The sequence below is a fragment of the Ambystoma mexicanum genome, chromosome 4p (assembly GCF_040938575.1).
Source record: "Ambystoma mexicanum isolate Mex_15411 chromosome 4p, UKY_AmexF1_1, whole genome shotgun sequence".
Taxonomy (NCBI): Eukaryota; Metazoa; Chordata; class Amphibia; order Caudata; family Ambystomatidae; genus Ambystoma; species Ambystoma mexicanum.
Genome location: NC_090927.1, coordinates 137,058,825 through 137,077,111, shown reverse-complemented (window position 1 = coordinate 137,077,111; position 18,287 = coordinate 137,058,825). Strand labels below are relative to the sequence as shown.

Below are 18,287 nucleotides of genomic sequence, written 5' to 3'. Positions count from 1 at the left end.
TTGTGACACTAGCTGCGACCAAATCTCAGTGTAGCAACGATCCAGCAACATATTGTCTACATCCCCCAAGTCTGAATTTGCACCACTAATAGTTCTTGCCATTTATAGATCACGCTCCTTCGCAAAGTCTTAAAAGTCTAATTTTTCCCACTGTCTGAGCTTTAGACTGATCACTGGAGACTGTAGCGCCCTGCGGCTGCAGTTTAGAATTAGTTGCTATTTCAGTGTGGTCTTTTTGTATTGTTCCGCTGCCGTAGGGCTTTCCTTTGCTGAAGTTATAGTCGCAATTCACGACTTTGCCTGGCATAATCAAGAATCAGTGTGTTCAGCACAATTGTTGGAGACACTGGGGGCTTGCTCATGAACCGTAGAACACCCCTCCTCTCACGGCTGTGAATTAACTACTCAGTGCTTTGTGTTAAACTAATGCAAGTCACGTGTTGCCAGTTATAAAGCGTTAAGCTTAAAACAGTTTGACGTCTCGAGATTGCAAGCCAACAATTTTGCAGTGCCCAGATCCACTTAACAATTACTGTCAGACTTTTATAAGCACAGGCTGCCAATGTTAGAGGCTTAAAGCGCTTGACCTTGCATGCCCTGCTTATCCACCAGATTTAGACTTGTTGTCACAAGCAGGTTTCCACGTAGACTGATGAGAATGAATCCTTACCCTGGTTGCTTTTCTTCCAACGTCCAGACACTTTTCCCTAAGGCACCAGAGCCACCACACCACACACACTCAACACTCTGCAGGGCTCTGCATTCTGAAGGAGTGTATTGAGGGCACGTCGGGTACGTCAGCAACAGATGGGGCTGACAGACTCCAGGTTCCAGGCAAAAACACTCCCAACGCTCTTTTATTTTGTAGTCTTTCAGTGCTAGGAAAACTATTGCATGCCTGTTGTCATTCTGTATCTTTTCATTGCAATACATCGGCTATTTGTACTCAAAAGTACTTTTATTTGTACTGCATTTCTTATTGTCTTCAGTTCATTTTGTTTTGTTTGCTTTTGTAGTTTACACCTCCCGAAGCTTCTCCTCCTCATCTGCCGTCCTGTGTAAGTATGAATGATAAATATTTGTTGTTGTTTGTGGAGTGCTTTGACCGTCATGGCTGGTTTGTTTTAATGACTTTCTTTTCTGTTCCTAGCCAGAACACATGTCAACTATGAGGTCAAGGGAGACGTGGCGGTTGTCCGGTTCAATACACCAAATTCCAAGGTAAGGTTGCTGGTACACCTCACCAAATGCAGGGGGGACTCTGGGATCCTTGCACGGTGGTGAACCCCTGCCTATATTGATTGTGTATTCACAAACTTTACTTTTACAGGGACGTGTATTTATTCTCATGTGTGCCAAATCTAAGGTTCTTTGCTTAAATGAGGAGTTTTGGGCCTTTCAAGAAATTACCTCATTTACCTGTTTAGTAGGGTTGTATTTTCTGTGAGGTGATGGGTCATTGTTTGTTTATCACGTGCCATAGCCCGTGGATATTGGGGCGCATATACACACATGGCAACAATCACGGGCCAGCAGGGGGCGGGTAAGGTGAAGGGGGTCAGAATTATTCGAAGAGGAACGTCTTGACCGTTTAAAGGTTCTGATCTTCGCATCCGAGCGCATGGTTACAAGGAGGCAATCCAAATTTTGGCCGAGCAGCTTGCAAAGGACATACTAAGTCCTTTTGAAAGGGGATGTGGGCGGCAAGAAACCAGCTTTGTGTTTGTTCTTCCTAAGATAAGGGTTCATACCACGAAGGGTATTTATCTCGGGTAGCTTTGGGATTTCCCATAAAGGCACTTGTGTAGTAGACTGGCCGCTTTAAATTGACACTAAGCCGCAACGGGGCGCCAATGTAGGCCCTGCCGGTAGGTCGAGATGTGGCATTTTCTCCTGGACTCTTGACAATCTGGACAGCGTCATTCCGGACGGTTTGTAGTCTCCGGATACTTTTCCTATCAGCACCCACCAATGGAGCACTACAGTTAATCGATTCTAGATAGAATAGTAGCCCAGGAGATTGTGGCCGTTTTGTCCTCCGTAAGATACGGGCACATTTTCTTGAGTAATTTCAGATATGCACAGTTTTTTGTAACAAGGCTGATGTGGGATTCTGCGCTCAGGGCACAGTCTGTTTGCACGCAGAGTGTTTTGATTTTCTTTTTTTACTTGGATGTTAGAATCCTGGATGGAGAGACTGGTAACATTTACATTTATTTATACCGCGCACATTTGACCCGCAGGCATGATGGCGCAACAACACATACAACTTAAACAAAAAAGATCACCAAGAAACTAAACCATAAGCAAAGGCATTAGTGATATCAGTAATAAAGCAGAATAAAGTGCAAGATAAAGAAAGTCCACGCAGCTAGACCAAATAATTCAGAACAATGTTCAGCTTTGAAGACTTCGATAAATGGTTGAATTTGGTAATTCTATTAAAAAACTTAGGTAAGCTCCTTAGTCCGCATTCCTCCACAATACAATCGGTGTTCTCCTTATTGCACTAGTTTTCAATGTGAATTCTCCAGATAACTCTGAAGTCTGATACAGTTAGGAGCCACTTTTATATTAAGCCAAGCTAATGTTTTTTGTTACGGCTTCTCTTGATTCAAAGCAAGACGGTTTCTCTACGTTAGTTATGTTTCTGGGATCCAATACAAAGGAAAGTGGGATCAATGATTTTAGCCATTGTTGTTTTTTGTCGTGGATCCCTGGGGCCTATGGAGGTCAATGGTCCCATAGGCTTGATGATTGGACGGTCGCCCTTTGATGGAACTTCCAGCCCGGACTAATAGCCGGGGCCTTTCAACTGTGAAGGCGTCGCGGATGAGTAGCAACAGTGGGCTCTGTTTGAGTTCCTTGATGAAGTCCAGGATGGCCAATAGACATTCCAATCACATTGGCCTCATCATTTAAAGGATTCTGCAGACTAGACAACCGAGATTCAGCTAGTTTCTGCCAGACTATTGTCACCCAAGAATGGAAGCCCTCAAAGTTGTGACATGTCCCAAGGCCCTGCAACAACTGGTCCTTATAGACCAGCCAGTTAGGTGTCCTTAGGGGAGTCTGTTCCACAACTGGAGCTTTCTGGCGTTTTAGTAATTTGCTGACCACCAGGAGACACCGTTGGGTGGGATCAGGAGACTAACACAATGAAGAAGAAACAGTGGCTCTGAGATGGTGGTTCGTATAATTGAGATGTTTGTTATCCCATAACTGCTCTGAAAGGAGACAATGTTCCTTTTGGAGCGTCTCTTTTCTTAGCACGTAAGGCGAAGACCTCAGAGAAATGATTGCCTCTCCCTTGATAGTCCTTCAGGTGCAAGGGTGAAATATGTAACCCCCCCTCTCCCCTCCGTCCCACCCCCACCCCCGAATTCCTTTGAGTACTGGATGACTCTGGAGTGGAGACCAGTTCCGCCTCTAGTGATCGAACTGTATTCATGTCCTTGCTTGTCAGGGACTGCGATCTAGTGACTGGCATAATTGGGAATATAAGCATGCAGTGTGATAGACCAGAGCAAACCCAATGCGTTTGCCAGGAAAGATTATGGGTCAAAGGCCAATACTCACGTTTCCTGCACAGAGCCGTTTAATGTACGGCCCTTGAGCAGTGATCCGCCACCGCAGCCTTCCCGGTAGATGCCACGGGCCGCCAAGGGGCTGCAGGCGTAAACAGCCAGTAACTATAGATCTCCAAAGGCTTAAGGAGTGAGATGAGACGGAGACCCCGGTGCCACACGGCCAAAACTGCAACCACCCATAACAGCACTGCTCTCTTTGCGAAGGGCACGCTGAGTTCATCAGACACTCACTCCTCCGATGTTGAAAGTGCTAGAGTAATGGACCCTACACTGTGTGAAACGTCAAGCCGCACTGCCTAATGCAGCCGCTTCTGGCGCTTTATGCGTGCAGGTAATGTGCAGGCAAAAGGCTGAGTTTGTCTGCAAGTTTGGCCCTTGCTTGGGAGGAGCCAAAGATGAGTAGCTTCATTTTTCCTTGAGGCACATCCAGTTAACTGCCATCCAGGAGTCAACTAGATTGTAGATGTTTTGCAGATTAAGACTGTCAGTTGCCTAGTCCCCAGAGACCTCCAAGACCAACTGGGTGTCATCTGCGTAGTGGTCCAAAACACTCCAGAATCCTCTAGGAGGCTGCATAGGGATCTGATGTATAGGTTGAACAATATCTGGAACATACACGCTCCCTGCAGCATCCCACAGGTGTAAAAAGAGGGGTCAGTGGAGGCACCCTCTGCCCCCAACAGACTCTTGCTTGTCTCTGTCGATTGCCTCCCACTCGGGAAGGAGTGTATCCACCTGCATGTCATTTCAGAGCAGTGGCAAGTATCCTTTTAAGGGGTGTAAAAGTTACTCCTGGTCTAGTAAATCAAATGTGGCTGATAAGTCTAATAGGATTACGAGGCCAGACTTGCCTTCGTCCACAATACTCAGCATGTGGGTTTGGAGATCAATAAGGGCCGTCTCTGTGCTATGAGCAGGGCCGAAACCGGATTGTCCCCGGTGTAGTATGTTGAAGGATTCGATGTAGGTCTGGATCTGGCGAATGGCTTCTTTGTCTAAGACCTTCAAGAAGAAATTGCAGTTGGTGATGGGCCTTAGAATTGCTACATCGTTGGAGTCCAGACCTGTTTTTTTTTTTATAAGGGGGCGTGATGGTGACATTTTTGATGCAGTCTGGAACTGTTAGTGCGAAAGGATAAATCTTGCGAGAAATGGAGATAAAATGCCCTTATTATCAAAGATCATTGTGAGGGGGAATCACATTGTCTGGCACAACCGACGGGCGCATAGTGCTCATGGTAGACCCATTCGAGGCAGGTTACTTTGGTAAAGCTGAAGGTAGTGCAATCTTCGTTACAGGCGGCATTTGAGGGGGGTGATGATCTGCGAAGGAAGTCTGAGTTTTAGCGTGTGGTGATCTGGTCTTGGATTTTGTCCCTTGCCTTGTATTTTTTCTTGAAAAGCTGATTGTATTCTGCGATCTGCGTTGGAGGGTATGAAGGGCGTCAATTGTGCTTTGGGGTTTTCGAGAAGTGTTAGTACTTCAAACTGTTTCTTTGGTTTATTTTTTGGTTATAGAAGTTCTTTTTCGACTCTTGTGATATCCTTATAGGATTTCTCAAGGTTCTTCCATGCATTCCTGTTGTCAGACGATGGGCATTTAAGCCAACACACTTTTTTTTTTTTTTTGGTTTTCAGGGATCTAAGTTCGAGTGAAAACCATGCTTGACGTTTGGGGTAATTCCGGACAGCCCTTGTTTTGAGAAGGGCAAGCTTATCCAGGAGGAGATTAAAGTTTGCATTAAAAGTCTCAATGAGTGAGTTGGGGGTGTCTAACACAGAGGTTGAGGACATGGTGTTTGCAACACATTCTTGGAGATCAGGAATGAAAACTTTCTTCAGGTTTCGATTAGTGACAGTTTTAGGAGGGTTGTGTAGCTTAGTGGGTGCCTGAAGGTGGATGTGAAAATGGATCATAAAGTGGTCTGACCAGATGCATGGGAGGGCGGTGTTAATCTGGACTTTAAGATTTCTTGTAACAATACAATCAAGAACGTTGCCTTGACGTGATGGTCTGTATTATTGAAGATGGACTTACATTGAGATCTCCCAGGAATAGGGTGGCACTGTTAGTCCCTTTTTTAAGGTCCACTAAAATGTGAGGTTGCATCATTGAAGGAGTAGGAGTCCCGACAGATAACAGCTTATTTTCTATTGAAAGCATTCTTCGTATTCCTTTCTTAAAGAGCCTGCCCCCGCAGACCTCTTTCGGGGGCCTCCATATGCGATCCAATCCCATATTTGAAGACTGCTGCATTAGAGGTTCTATGATGCCCCTTTACAGTGCATGGTGTGTTTGACATCCTATAGATGTCTGCGAACAAAGATCCTAGAATCTCGAATATCTTAATTATTTATGGATGTATTTTAATTTCTAAGGTGTAGCTTGAACTATACATTTCCAGGTTCAAACAGTGGTCCTGACACCATTTACTCTGCATTGATGGTGTCCCAAACATCTCCATGTTCCTGTTTTGTTAAACCTCATTGCGATAGAATTGGATGTTCTTCCAGAAATAAAACCTCATTTGTACATTGTGCGAAGGCATCATCAAGTAAGGAGATGAGGAAATAAAGTTTGGGCTATAAAACTCAAGTCGGGTTGGAAAAATGCCTAACTTGCCCTGTGCTAAAGTGGGATTTCCTACCTAAAGGAAGGTAAGTATAGTCTGTCAGGAAGTCCAAAGAAAAAGTGCCCAAAAACTATACTTGCCCTTACATCTAATTGTATACAAATTGTAGGGATGCCAGCATCAAAATAAGTAGTGTTCAAATAAAAGTTCAGAGCTTCTTCCAGCTCTTGGCTTGCAAAAGGTTTTCCCCAAGTTCAAAATGGTTCACAATACACAGGGCTTCCCTTCCCCAAGAGTTCCAATTTTAGCTTTCCAAAACACCTTTCTTTGGGACACTGCCCAGCTCATCTTATTTGGTTACCGTTCACCAATTTCATATATTTCAGTTCCTTTACTTCAGATCATATAAGGTCCTTGGTATTCAAAGTCAAGCTTTTTTTTATGAGTGCCTGTACTGACTTTTTCATAGAGGGGTGCCCTCACCATTACAGGTCACGCAATCAACACACCTTACTTGCTTCCTCTTCACAGGCACGTTGCCACTGCTACAGCGTAAGTGGTGCTTGCTTCACTCTCGTATCACATCCTCTTGATGTATCGTGGCTTGTTTTGCCACCATTCACTTGCTGCACTTATATTCTCCCGCCTCCTTTCCAATGCTTGATTTCTCAAATCACATCAGCAAGTTTCACAATCTTGCTTGCAATCGGTTTGGTTTTCAAAAATGCTTACTTTCATTTCCATTTGGATCAGTAGTCAAAAAGTACTTACTTTCGTTGAAATCGATATTAATTACTGGCTTTGCATGCTCGCCTGCCTTCCCAGTGTCGTCCTTCCTTGGTTGACTCACTGGTCGAAGCTTGCAGCGTTCCAGCGAGGCCTCCAGTCACCACAAGCTCTCTCGTATGGTGCCTCGCTCGGTCTCCCCAGCGGCTCCAGCTTTGCTTCCTGCTGCATGCACTCTGCATCTTCGAAGAGGTCTTGAGCACTGTCTGCCACGCTGCCTTCCAGAGGTCTGCTTCCACAGCTGACTACCTCTTCACAACACTGCTGCTTTTAAAGCTCCTGCAAGGTTGGTCCAAAAAGGACTAGACCGCTCACTGTTGCATCTGAGTCCTGCATTACTCTTGCTGGCCTCTTTACACCAGTACATAACTGGTGTTTCTTGAGGAATAATAGGGAAATGATTGACAATAGCCTTGAGGGACAGAGGACTCATTGTGAAAGGGAAATGCCCTGTGTCACCTAAAGGATGCCTCATTCCCACTCCCCAAGTCTCCTCCACCCAGGTGATCGTCCCTTGCATTTCCACCCCCAGGGTCTGCATCCAAGAGCAATGCCCTTTCCTTGGCCACCCAGGAGGATGATTTATCTGGGAAAGAAGTGAGGATGCCCTCATTCCTCACAATTGATGCAAATAGTCCCTGAGAAATATAACCAAACAATTTGCAATTTGAGCAAGTGCTGCTTTATTTTAACTGACATTTTGATAATGTACTGAAACTGATCTCACGGTTAGCATTTGCAAAAGAAGATCAGTTTAGAGCTTTTTTTTTCTGTTCTCTAATTGTACTTGATACCATCATTGCTGAAATCTTCACGGTCAGTCTACAAAGACCAGTAAAGTGAGCATTTTTGTTTCCTCCCCACTCAATTTTACAAGGTAGGTTGCTTGCTATAAATGTACACGGTGGACTATATCTGGTCTTCACACAGTAACATCTTAACTGCTGAATAGAATCTGGCATTCAATAACTTTCACAGAGATCTGATGCTATTTTTCCATTCTCCGTTATGACCTGGTAGTTGACCCTTGTTTGCAGGTAAAGTGCTTCTTGTAGGCGTTAACTTGTACAGCTCCTCTGTTCCTTAGAAAACCTTGTCCAGCATAACTGTGCAGGTTAGTTATATTGAATCTGGGCTGATACATGGCAAATGAATGCATGCCCTTAATCCAGTACCTGTTCAGGACTTGTTTCTTGTGTACCTAGTGAACTAAGTTCCACACAGGTGTTATCATTCGCTTTAGTAACTGTTAGGAACTCTTTCTTTCAGCAACTTTCCCTCCATTGATTTTATGGACCCCCAATCTTTTTGCTTTGTCACTGGGAAATGGTTTCCCTTTTTATCGTTCACATTTTAAAAACCTTTTAACATTGCAAACAGCATCTTACAACGCAGTGCAATGGGGGATGCTCTTGTATCACCCAAGCTTTTTACAAGTGGGAATTTTTTGTCTAAAGACAAGCTGGTGGCAGCAGATATGTTTACAATTTTTGTTATTTCTAGTGTGCACATTTGCGTTCCACGTGTGGCTACTTAATGTGGGTATTGCCCTAAAATAGCCATTCCACAAGATTTCCACTTGTACTCTGGCCTTATTGTTTTGCCTTCCTTCCTTTCCAGGCAATCCCATATAAGGTCGTGCACTTACCTGGGCAGGCAGCCACTTTCGTGGGTTAGTGCTGTGTGTGTTACTGGCGGACTGCGTACTCCCATTCCACATCTGTGGGGCATGAGTGAAACCAATAGTTGTCCCCGAAATGCTGGCGGTTTGAATGGTGCAAATACTTAGGGATTGGACTTACTTCAGGCTGGATTTTGGATAAGTAGAGGACTCATGCACCCGTTCCTTCAGATCGTTGTTGGAGCGAAGAATCCCTCATAGATGAACAGTTGACTGAAGATCCGGAGAGTACTCCTGAAGAGGCCTGCCATCCCTTCCTGCATCTGGCCCGGTGAAGCCCTCTTGGACTACCTGATCTCTGAACGGTGCTTCAGCCCTCGGATAAGTGGGACCAACTAAGCTTAATGCATTCTTGAGGATCCAGCCGTCGTCAGCCTTTGGAAGTGTCCCTTGGCCACATGATAGACTGACCAGCTATCTCGTGTGCTTCCTTGCCAGAAGCATCACCGTTCTGCGTTTGCGCCTGGAATTCTGGTGGTCGCCAGCTTGTGGTACAAGTTGCCTCCTGTGATGAATCGCGGGATTCAGTCTCTTCTCCCGAGGAGGGAGCCTGTGAGGCTCTAGGAGTGGCAGAGAAAGCAGGACCACAGGTAGAGACTCCCCACCCCCCAGCCCTTTGAGGGCAAAAACTAGCTTTCTGCAGAGTTCTCCCAGAAGCCTAGAAGCCTTCACTGGTGGACCAACAGGAACATCAAGATTTCCGAATAACAACGAAGTTCGAACCACTGTTACTGTGCTTGAACATCCAAGATTCAACATGGTGAAAATACTGTGAAGAATGAGCAAGTAATAACGAGCGCTGTTAGAAATCAACACTACTGTGACTGAGGAATGCTCAAATACAAGAGAAAAGGGACTGTGGTCCTATGATGGGGAGGACCCAGGAAAGGACCATAAAAAGGGAAGGATGACTTATGTCAAATACGAGAGAAGCCTGGGAGTTTCAAAAAAGCTGGTTAAGGGAAGCTGGGAAACTCGAGGGCGCTGTCTCCCACTCCTGTGGAAGGCCAGTGGTAGTCAAGTGCCAGAGTTGCACTTTGTAAGTCTGTCATGCTGAAACAATTACCAGGAGGGACACATGAAGTCTAGGGAGAAAGAACGTGGAACAGGTTCCCTTGACACACTGTTCCTCTAACAGTCTGGTCAACTGACTGGAAACCCCAGAAAGGTTCTCGAAAGTGGTTGCCACGAAGAAGAGAGGAAGGAAGCCCTTCAACAAGCCTATACCACAAACCTGGAAACATGCCAAAGTGTGTTGGAAGAGGAGCTGAACATTAGAGCCATCCTGACGGCGTGCAGCGAAGCACAAGAACACCAACCTGGGAGACCTCGGGAGAGAGGTGCTCATACTGAAGGGCATAATAAAATACTCATCCAAGTAAGAGTAATGAATTGGAACGATCATACTCTGCCTCTGCAGAGTACCGAAACCAGCCCTACAGATCAGGGGTGTATTGGCCACTTTTACTCCCTAAAAATAGGCAAATACTCCCCAAAAATAAAATGGGGAGTAAAAATCTTCCAACAAAAAAATGGGACAATGGCGTTTGGAACCTTGTGCCCCTGAGTTCACCAACGCAGCTCTGTGGATATGTTTGGATCAATAGTGCACATAGTAACACAGGAAGAAACCATTATTATTACAGCCTGATTGGAAAAAGTAAACCGATTCCTTTTAATGTGAATGAATAAATAGGTACACAATTATTGCTAAAACAACAACTAACGAGAGAATATAAATCTTGGGTGAGAAGACACAGATGGACATTGCATCAACAAGATGCCGAAACCATGCTAAAAGCCATCGGCACCAATAACGCAAAAGAATTCTGGTCTCTACTCAATAAAACATCTTCGTTTACCGGACCAGAAATTACCAATTCAATCGATGAAGCAACTTGGGCCACCCACTTTAGATCACTCTTCGAGCTGCCAAACACTATCCAAATACGAGCGTCCGAAACCATTGTCGACTGACCTGAATCGCCTAAACCAAACTAACATCTGGACAAAGCTGGACGACTTAGATGACATTTGTAACATCATTAAAAAATTCAACAAATCCAGAGCTCCGAGACCTGACGGGATCACCAACTTTGACCTGAAATCACATCCAATCGAATGGGCCAAATTCATAAGATCCGTGTTCACACGATGCGTGGCTGCACAATCGATACCTCCTACATGGTTGTCCGCAATAGTGGTCCCGATTTTATAAGTAGGCGACAAGCAAGACCCTACAAACTACCGCCCTATCGCGCTACTAGACCCTATAGGGAAAGTTTTCGGGTACCTTCTCCTAAAAAAAAAATTCCAATCTTGGCCCACAGAAGCTCCGTGCAATGACATCTTCCAAGCCGGATTCAAAAAACACTGGGAACCACGATCAACATCTTCCTCCTAACCATCTTGAAAAGCAAAATAAAAGACGGCCACCCAAAAGTGTACTCAGCCTTTATAGACTTCTCCAAAGCCTTTAATAGTTTCTGCTAGAGTCTGTTGCGATCGACTATCTTTCTGGGGCTGCCCAAGCGACATTCTAAATCCGATTAAGGCACTCCACACGGATACCAACATTAAAGTACGACTAAATCAGCAAGGCAACTTATCCACTCAGATCAACACGCATAGAGGAGTCAAACAGGGCTGCCCTTTGGCCCCGGCCCTCTTTATCGCTTACATGGGAGATTATCAACATTCCGAAACCTCAATCAGATCCTTCCCACCAAAAATAGCACAAACACCCATCAGTAGACTGCTCTATGCGGATGACCTTATTTTGCTGGATTTAACACCCATAGGCCTCCAGCGCCAACTCACCAATCTACAACTATTTTGTAACGAGAACAATTTGGAAATCAACACCGACAAAACCAAAATCATGGTGATGGAGCGCAAAACCAGAGAGCGGGACAAATACAACTGGTTCCTGGAAAAAACGAAAATTGAAAGAGTAAACAGCTTCAAATATCTTGGCGTAACTCTGGACAATTCAGCAAAAGAAACATCTATGCAAGAATCCCTGTTCGATAAGATCCGAAGCCTGGCAACAAAAGGCAAAGCAATAGACAGAAAATTTGGTAAATTTTCCACCATCCCGCTACTGAACTTCTACAAACAAAAAGTGGTCCCCATGGTTACATATGGATCAGAAGCGTTGCCGTGCCTACCCAAGACTCTTTGGCCCAAATTGGAAGCCTATTTCTGGAGGACGACCCTTGCCCTTCCGGACTCAACGCCAATCACACTGATCCGGCGAGAACTCTGTCTGCTTTCTCTTCAAGGCACTGTAGACTGCAACACTCTGTTGCTATATAGGAAATGCATTCTATCAAACTGTTCCTTTCTCCACGGCCTGGTGTCCAAAGAAATTTTAGAGGGAAGCTGCATCATGCTAAGTCAATGGAAAAACGAAAACCAAGCTACTGAAAATCATCGAATGTACAGAAGAAGATCTGATTAACAATCCTACAAGAATAATAAAAAAAACTAAAGACATGGACTGGATTCGCACTTTAGATGCAGCCTCAGAATACAAGCTTGTCTCTCACTTACCACCGCTATGGAAAAAACGTGACGATCTACAGAACTACATCAAAAGATTCCCCGGCCGAGCGGCACACAATCTTCTAATCAGAGCAAGACTGAATCTTGTGGACACCAACGAAATCCGCCACATAAGGAAGCAATCGCTGACTAGTACCTGCAGATTCTGTGGAAACGAGAAAGAGACCATTCGCCACCTTATACTGTCCTGCCCAAGCTTGACAAATATCCGCCACCCCTATATGAAATATATCTGCCAACACTCCACAGTAACTGATGAAGAAACATGGTGGAAAAGGATGATAAGTGGTGACCGGACATCGTGGCAACTAGCGACATACAAAATCCTTGACGCTTTAACAGAAAAACTCACTGCGAAGCGAAATGAAAACTAAGACTCTCCTTGCAAAGCGACCAGAAATTCTAACCTACAGAATCAAATGATTAAGATGTCCAAATTCGGACAAAAGAAAGAGAAAAGAAACGATGTTGTAAAAATTAAATTTTTGATTAAATACTCAAAAAAAAATAAATAAAAAAAAAAAATATATTGCTAAAACATTTGTACCTGCTTATAAAATACTCCCACTGGGAACATTTTTGCTCCCTAAAAAAATCATTTTCCTCCTAACCTTAAAAGTAGGGAATATACGATTACTTCCAAATCTTATCTGGACCACTGAAGACAAGTAAAAATAATTATAACGATTGGTATAATCCTACTTGGCACAGTACCGGACTAACTAATATAGCAATTGGAATTGTACTCGGCACAGTAAAAGAAATGGTCAAGAGACCAATAATCAATACGGGCCTCATCCTGTTAGTCCCCGTAATATACAAATGGACCAAGGGAATACGAAAATCTCCTGGATATAACATGTGCTCCATAGTGAGATCAGAAGTGAACCAATCTTGGATTTAATGATAACAACGACAAACTGGCTCACTTGGTCACTGCTATTCTGAAGGATCACGGCTTGACCCAAAATGTCACTTCCCCGACACATATCAAAGGAAGGACCCTTGACTGGGTTGCTGACTCGAACTGCAACATCACTATCACCATACCATAATCATGGACCGACCACTCTCTAGTCCCCTTCTCTGCATCCCTTGACCTCATCCGCCCTAATACTATAGACATGGCATCCTCCCTCCCGACTAGAGCAAAAAGGACATCACAGCAGAAAAGCTACTACCATATCTCCTCCCGGACCTCAATAACCTACCCAACAATATAGACCCCACCTCACTAGTCAAAACCTATAACCGCACAAAGACCAAAGCTTTAGCCACTATTGCACCAATCAAAACTCGTAAAAGTAAACAGAAAGCCCACCTCAATACATGGTTCACACCCCATCTGAAGGAACGAAGGGCAAAAAAACGCAAACTTCAATCCATTTGGAATCGCTCTCCCACGGAGGAAAACAAGCTTAGACTAACCAACCAATCCAAAATGTACAAAAAAGGATATGTTGTTCAACAATAGAATATCGAAGGCCAAACCAGACACCAAGGAACTCTTCGCTATCCTCCGTGAAATGGAATCTCCCATAACACAGGTGGATAACACTCCCAAGGATAAGCCATGGTGTACTGAAATTCAAAATGCCCTATCGAATAAAATTACCTCCCTCCAGGTCAAAATTGCTAAAAAGAAAGACTCCCTGCTCCTCCCAGTAGTGACCATACCCCAACAACCACCACCTTCTCTCACCCATGACTGTACCACCCCAGCATTCAGCTTCAGGAAAGTCACTATTATCAAAACAGAAAAAATCATTCTCTCGCTCAAAACCTTCTAATTGCAAAGGTGACGGCTGCCCACCCCAAATCATAAAGGATGCAGCCAGAGATCTAGCTCCTTTCATTACTAAGCTCATTAATGCCTCGTTCTCAACTAACCTAGTGCCAAACAACCTCAAACACTCCTGGGTACTCCCACTGCTTAAAAAACAAACTCTAGACCCCTCCATCCCAACGAATTACAGACCTATCACTACAGTCCCTTTCCTACTCAAAATCCTTGACAAGAATAGCGTACCTACAAATGCAGGACCACCTAGAAGCCAACAACCTGCTAGGTACTCGCCAATCCGGCTTCCGCCCCCCTCCACGGCACAGAAACAGCCTTGATCGACCTCAAGACCCAAATTGACGAGCTAAAGGACAAAGGGAATTCAGCTATGCTATGCCTCCTTGACCTATCGGCGGCTTTCGACCTAGTGGATCATACAGTCTTATGTGACCACCTCAGGTCAGCTGCCCATTTCTCAAGTGATGCCATAACCTGGATTCAATCCTTCTTAGCAAATCACACCATGAGTCTTCTCCCCTCTCGCAGCGGCAGACCCTATTCAAGTCCCCTGTGGGGTACCTCAGGGATCCTGCGTCTCCCCACCATGTATAACATATTTACTAAGCCCCTGTTCGTCAAGTTGGATAGATTAGGTGTCACCTACACCAATTACGCAGATGACACCCAGATCCTCATCCCCCTTTCGGGCAACTTCCTGGAGACTCGGCCTTAGTAAATTGGATATACCACCTCATTCAGGCATGGATGGCATCCCATGGCCTCTGCCTGAATGACGATAAAACTGAACTCCTAATCCTAGGCTCTGACACGGCCTTAAAAAAAAAAAAAGAATCGACCCCAACTACGCCACCTTCAATATCGACAACAACATTTAAGTGGTACCGGCTGTCAAAACACTTGGCTTCTATCTCGACTCTGCGCTTTCCCTTAAGAAGCAAGTCGACTCACTATCATTCTCCACAACTTATACCTGCAAACTGATCCGAGCTTGCAGACCATTCCTCTCTGAAACTAGCCGCATCACCCTAGCCAACGCACTCATGCTATCGAGACTGGACTATTGCAACGCACTTTATGCGGGCTCCAATAAATACATCTTAGACAAACTACAGACTCCAAAACAATGCCCTTAGAGCAGCTCTCAATATTCCTAACAGAGAGCACATTTCTGCATTCAGAAGAAATGCGCACTGGCTCAACATAAGACAGTCCTCCTCAAAACACTATCCCTGACCTCCAAATGTCTAAACAACATTGCCCCCCCGTATCTTACAGAGAGCATCAATAGGAAAACCTCTAACCGACCCATGAGATCAGCCAACGCCTTCACCCTTGAGATTCCCAGGTACAAACTGAACACAGCCGGCGGCTCCAGCTTCCCAGTTATGGCTGCCCAATCCTGGAACAAACTCCCACTTGAGCTCAGAATCGACCAACTCTACCCCACATTCAGGCGAAAACTCCTAGCATGGCTATGGTCCAATGATGCCTGAACCCCGCGCCAGAGATACCTCCCTTACCCAGACAGCGCACCAGACCTCCCGCCAACCGCATATGCCATCCCAACACCAGCAGATATTCTAACTACTTCTCTCAGTAACCTGATCACCTACTACAGTCAATCGAACTGATGTCTATGCCTGTACCATAACCTGTATATAAGCCTGTTTTGTATATAAATACTGTGCATGTAAATCTTGTATATTGTCCACGCAGCAATGACGTGCTGACGTACTGTGTGCTCTCTGCTGCTATATTCGGTTGCCGGCTCGCGCACAGATTTAAACGATGCACACTTTCACTAAGCAGTCGTTTTCGGTAAATATTAAAACTTCATGGTTGCATAATATTGTCTGTTTGATGCCTTTTCCCTGTATATGTAATTTGCATGGGCTCAGCTGTCTTCGTATTGCACTACAATATCCAATTCATCATCATTTCCTGTAGATGCACATTCGGGGACTTCCACAGCCTACTGAAAGCTCCTCGTCGCCATTTGTTGTAGGTAGATGATCAAATGATGATGATCAGGCGTGGAAATGATTTCTACGTAGTTTATTGAAAAGTCCCCGGCAGGCAACCTCCATCAACAGGCATCATCTCGTTTTGCTTGTCTCGCCCTGGAGCAGTTCCGGAACCAGACATGCAGAACATTCTCAATGGAGTCATACACATTATAACAAGGTCCTCCAGCATAGTTTGTCTCAGGGTTAGTTGGTCCCACTAACTCAAGGGAAGATGTTGTTCTTTCCGGAGCTTCTTTTGTCTATCAGAAAAAGGAGTTTCAGCCAGCAGCAGGGCCTCACTGGGCAGTTCAAGGGTCCAGGAGGATGCAGCAAGCTTTGCTTCATGAGTCCTTTGTTGGATGTTTCTTCCAGTCGTCGACTGTCTTCAGTCCAAGAAGCCTCGCCTTTTATGCAGTTTTCTCCCATTCATCAAGCACAGCCTAGCTGTCACTCAAACAGCCAGCCAATCGGCACTGGGTGCATTCAGGTTACCCTGGAGACTAAGGATAGGAGTTTCGGGCACCTCCCACACTTCCTTCCCTGCCAGACTCACTGGAGCCAAAGGTGGGTTTTGATACTGAAGCCCACCAAAGCAAAACTAACAAAGTGGTTAAACCATCTTTGGGGCGCAGAGTAAAACACAAAGACGTCGCAAACAAGAAATGGTGAAAAAAAAACAGCCATTTTGATGAAATGGTCACCCATGGGTGCTATACTGCAGCTGAGGATTCAGCTTGCAATAAAAACGCACAATGGTAGAAAAATTAAACCACTGCCACCTGCCATTTAAAGTAGTGAGGTTAACATTAAAAAAATCATGAAAATGTAAGAAAAGGGGCTTCTAGGTTACACCCCAGCACTCCACATAAAATGGTGGACCTACATAGGGAAAAGGATAAGTAAAGTAAATTTCACTTCACTTTACTATACTTCGGAACTGTAGTTCACCCAAGAAAAGGTATTTAAACCTTGAGAGAACTGAAGGATTTCTGCGACACTGTCCTGAGGGTGCTGTGTGTCACCATACAAAAAGTAGATGCCTATGGAGTTTGTCAGTCTCCAAAAAACAAAAGGAACACATAATCCATATTAGATCAAAATACACGAGTGTGAGAAAAAGGGCTCACTCACTCCAGGGTGAAAATGAAAAAGTCCTAAAGTCCAGCAAAAAAGCTGGGGGTCTCTAAGGTTGAAGGGAATTAGCACAGAAATGAGAATTCTCCTTCACACAGAGTTTGTTTGGTCATTGATTTCTTCTAGAGATTCTGATGTGGTTCAGTGTCATGCAGCCGGGGTCTTCCAATCAGATGCTGTCCCACAATTTGTATACTCGCGTGATAGACCAGTTTCTAAGAAGATTCTGAATTGAAGGTCCCAATTAAATTATCTGGCTATTTTTTTTTTCTCCTCCAGATTTAATCTATTCATATTAAGCAGTGCTGAGTTAGACGTTCAAATTGCCAACGGGAGTAAATGCAGTGAGTGCGGCTAGTAGTCTCCTGCAGATGTACTTTATGATAAATCGGGCGATGTCCTCACTTCACCTGAGGAAACCTCTCCCTACATGGCTTGGGGACCACAACGCTACCTGATCCTGGGGGTTGTTATATGATGGAAGACCATGTTGGGGGAGATGCATCTCGGGGAAAGAACAGGGCATTGTTGGAGGAAACCACATCACCCTCTCCCTCTCCCTTTCCCTTTCAGGGCTATTCCCTCTGGCTCCCATGCATTAATGGCATACTATTGCACTCCTCCCCAAGCTCTATGTAGAGCTACTTTTGTTACTCCCCAACCTCACATGAGGAATAATTTATGAACTGGGATCAGGAAGAAGCAGGGAGTAGTGAAGATCACTTCCAACGAAGTTCGGTATCCACTCCCTCAAGACCATTTGGGAAATGATCCCATGATCACGGACGAGGGGAAGATTCAGAGTAATGAAGATTATGAAGCCCGGAAGCGAATGCAGCATTCTAGTTGGTGGAAGATGAATAAGTAAGCTGGGAAGTTGTGGTTAAGAGGAGAGCTGCAGACGTTGAACGCAGCGTGATCCACAATAACAGAGTACCAGGCTGGGGAAGAACCTGCTGTGGCAGGCGACGTGAAGGGGAATCTGAGAGTAAAAGCTTGGTGCAGGTGGCTCCTTGCTGAGGGGAAGAGCAGCGGGAACCACGCAAAGAGATGGAAAGGGTACATCGTCTAACCGGACACACGAAGCAGATATTCCAATGCAGACGGGAACGAGGACATGTTGGAAGAAACCAGTAAGCCGTGGGG

At 44.9% G+C, this 18,287-nt stretch overlaps 2 protein-coding genes across 3 annotated transcripts in view; one reads left to right on the top strand and one right to left on the bottom strand.

Moving 5' to 3' along the window:
- HADHA (hydroxyacyl-CoA dehydrogenase trifunctional multienzyme complex subunit alpha) overlaps positions 1–18,287 on the top strand; it is a 541,230-nt gene that overhangs the window by 30,900 nt on the left and 492,043 nt on the right. For both annotated transcript variants that reach the window (XM_069605578.1, XM_069605577.1), the window contains exons 2-3: positions 1,017–1,058; positions 1,151–1,221. In XM_069605578.1, coding sequence (XP_069461679.1) covers positions 1,017–1,058; positions 1,151–1,221 — 113 coding nt within the window. The remainder of the gene's footprint in view (positions 1–1,016; positions 1,059–1,150; positions 1,222–18,287) is intronic.
- HADHB (hydroxyacyl-CoA dehydrogenase trifunctional multienzyme complex subunit beta) overlaps positions 1–18,287 on the bottom strand; it is a 679,110-nt gene that overhangs the window by 409,922 nt on the left and 250,901 nt on the right. The window lies entirely within an intron of this gene.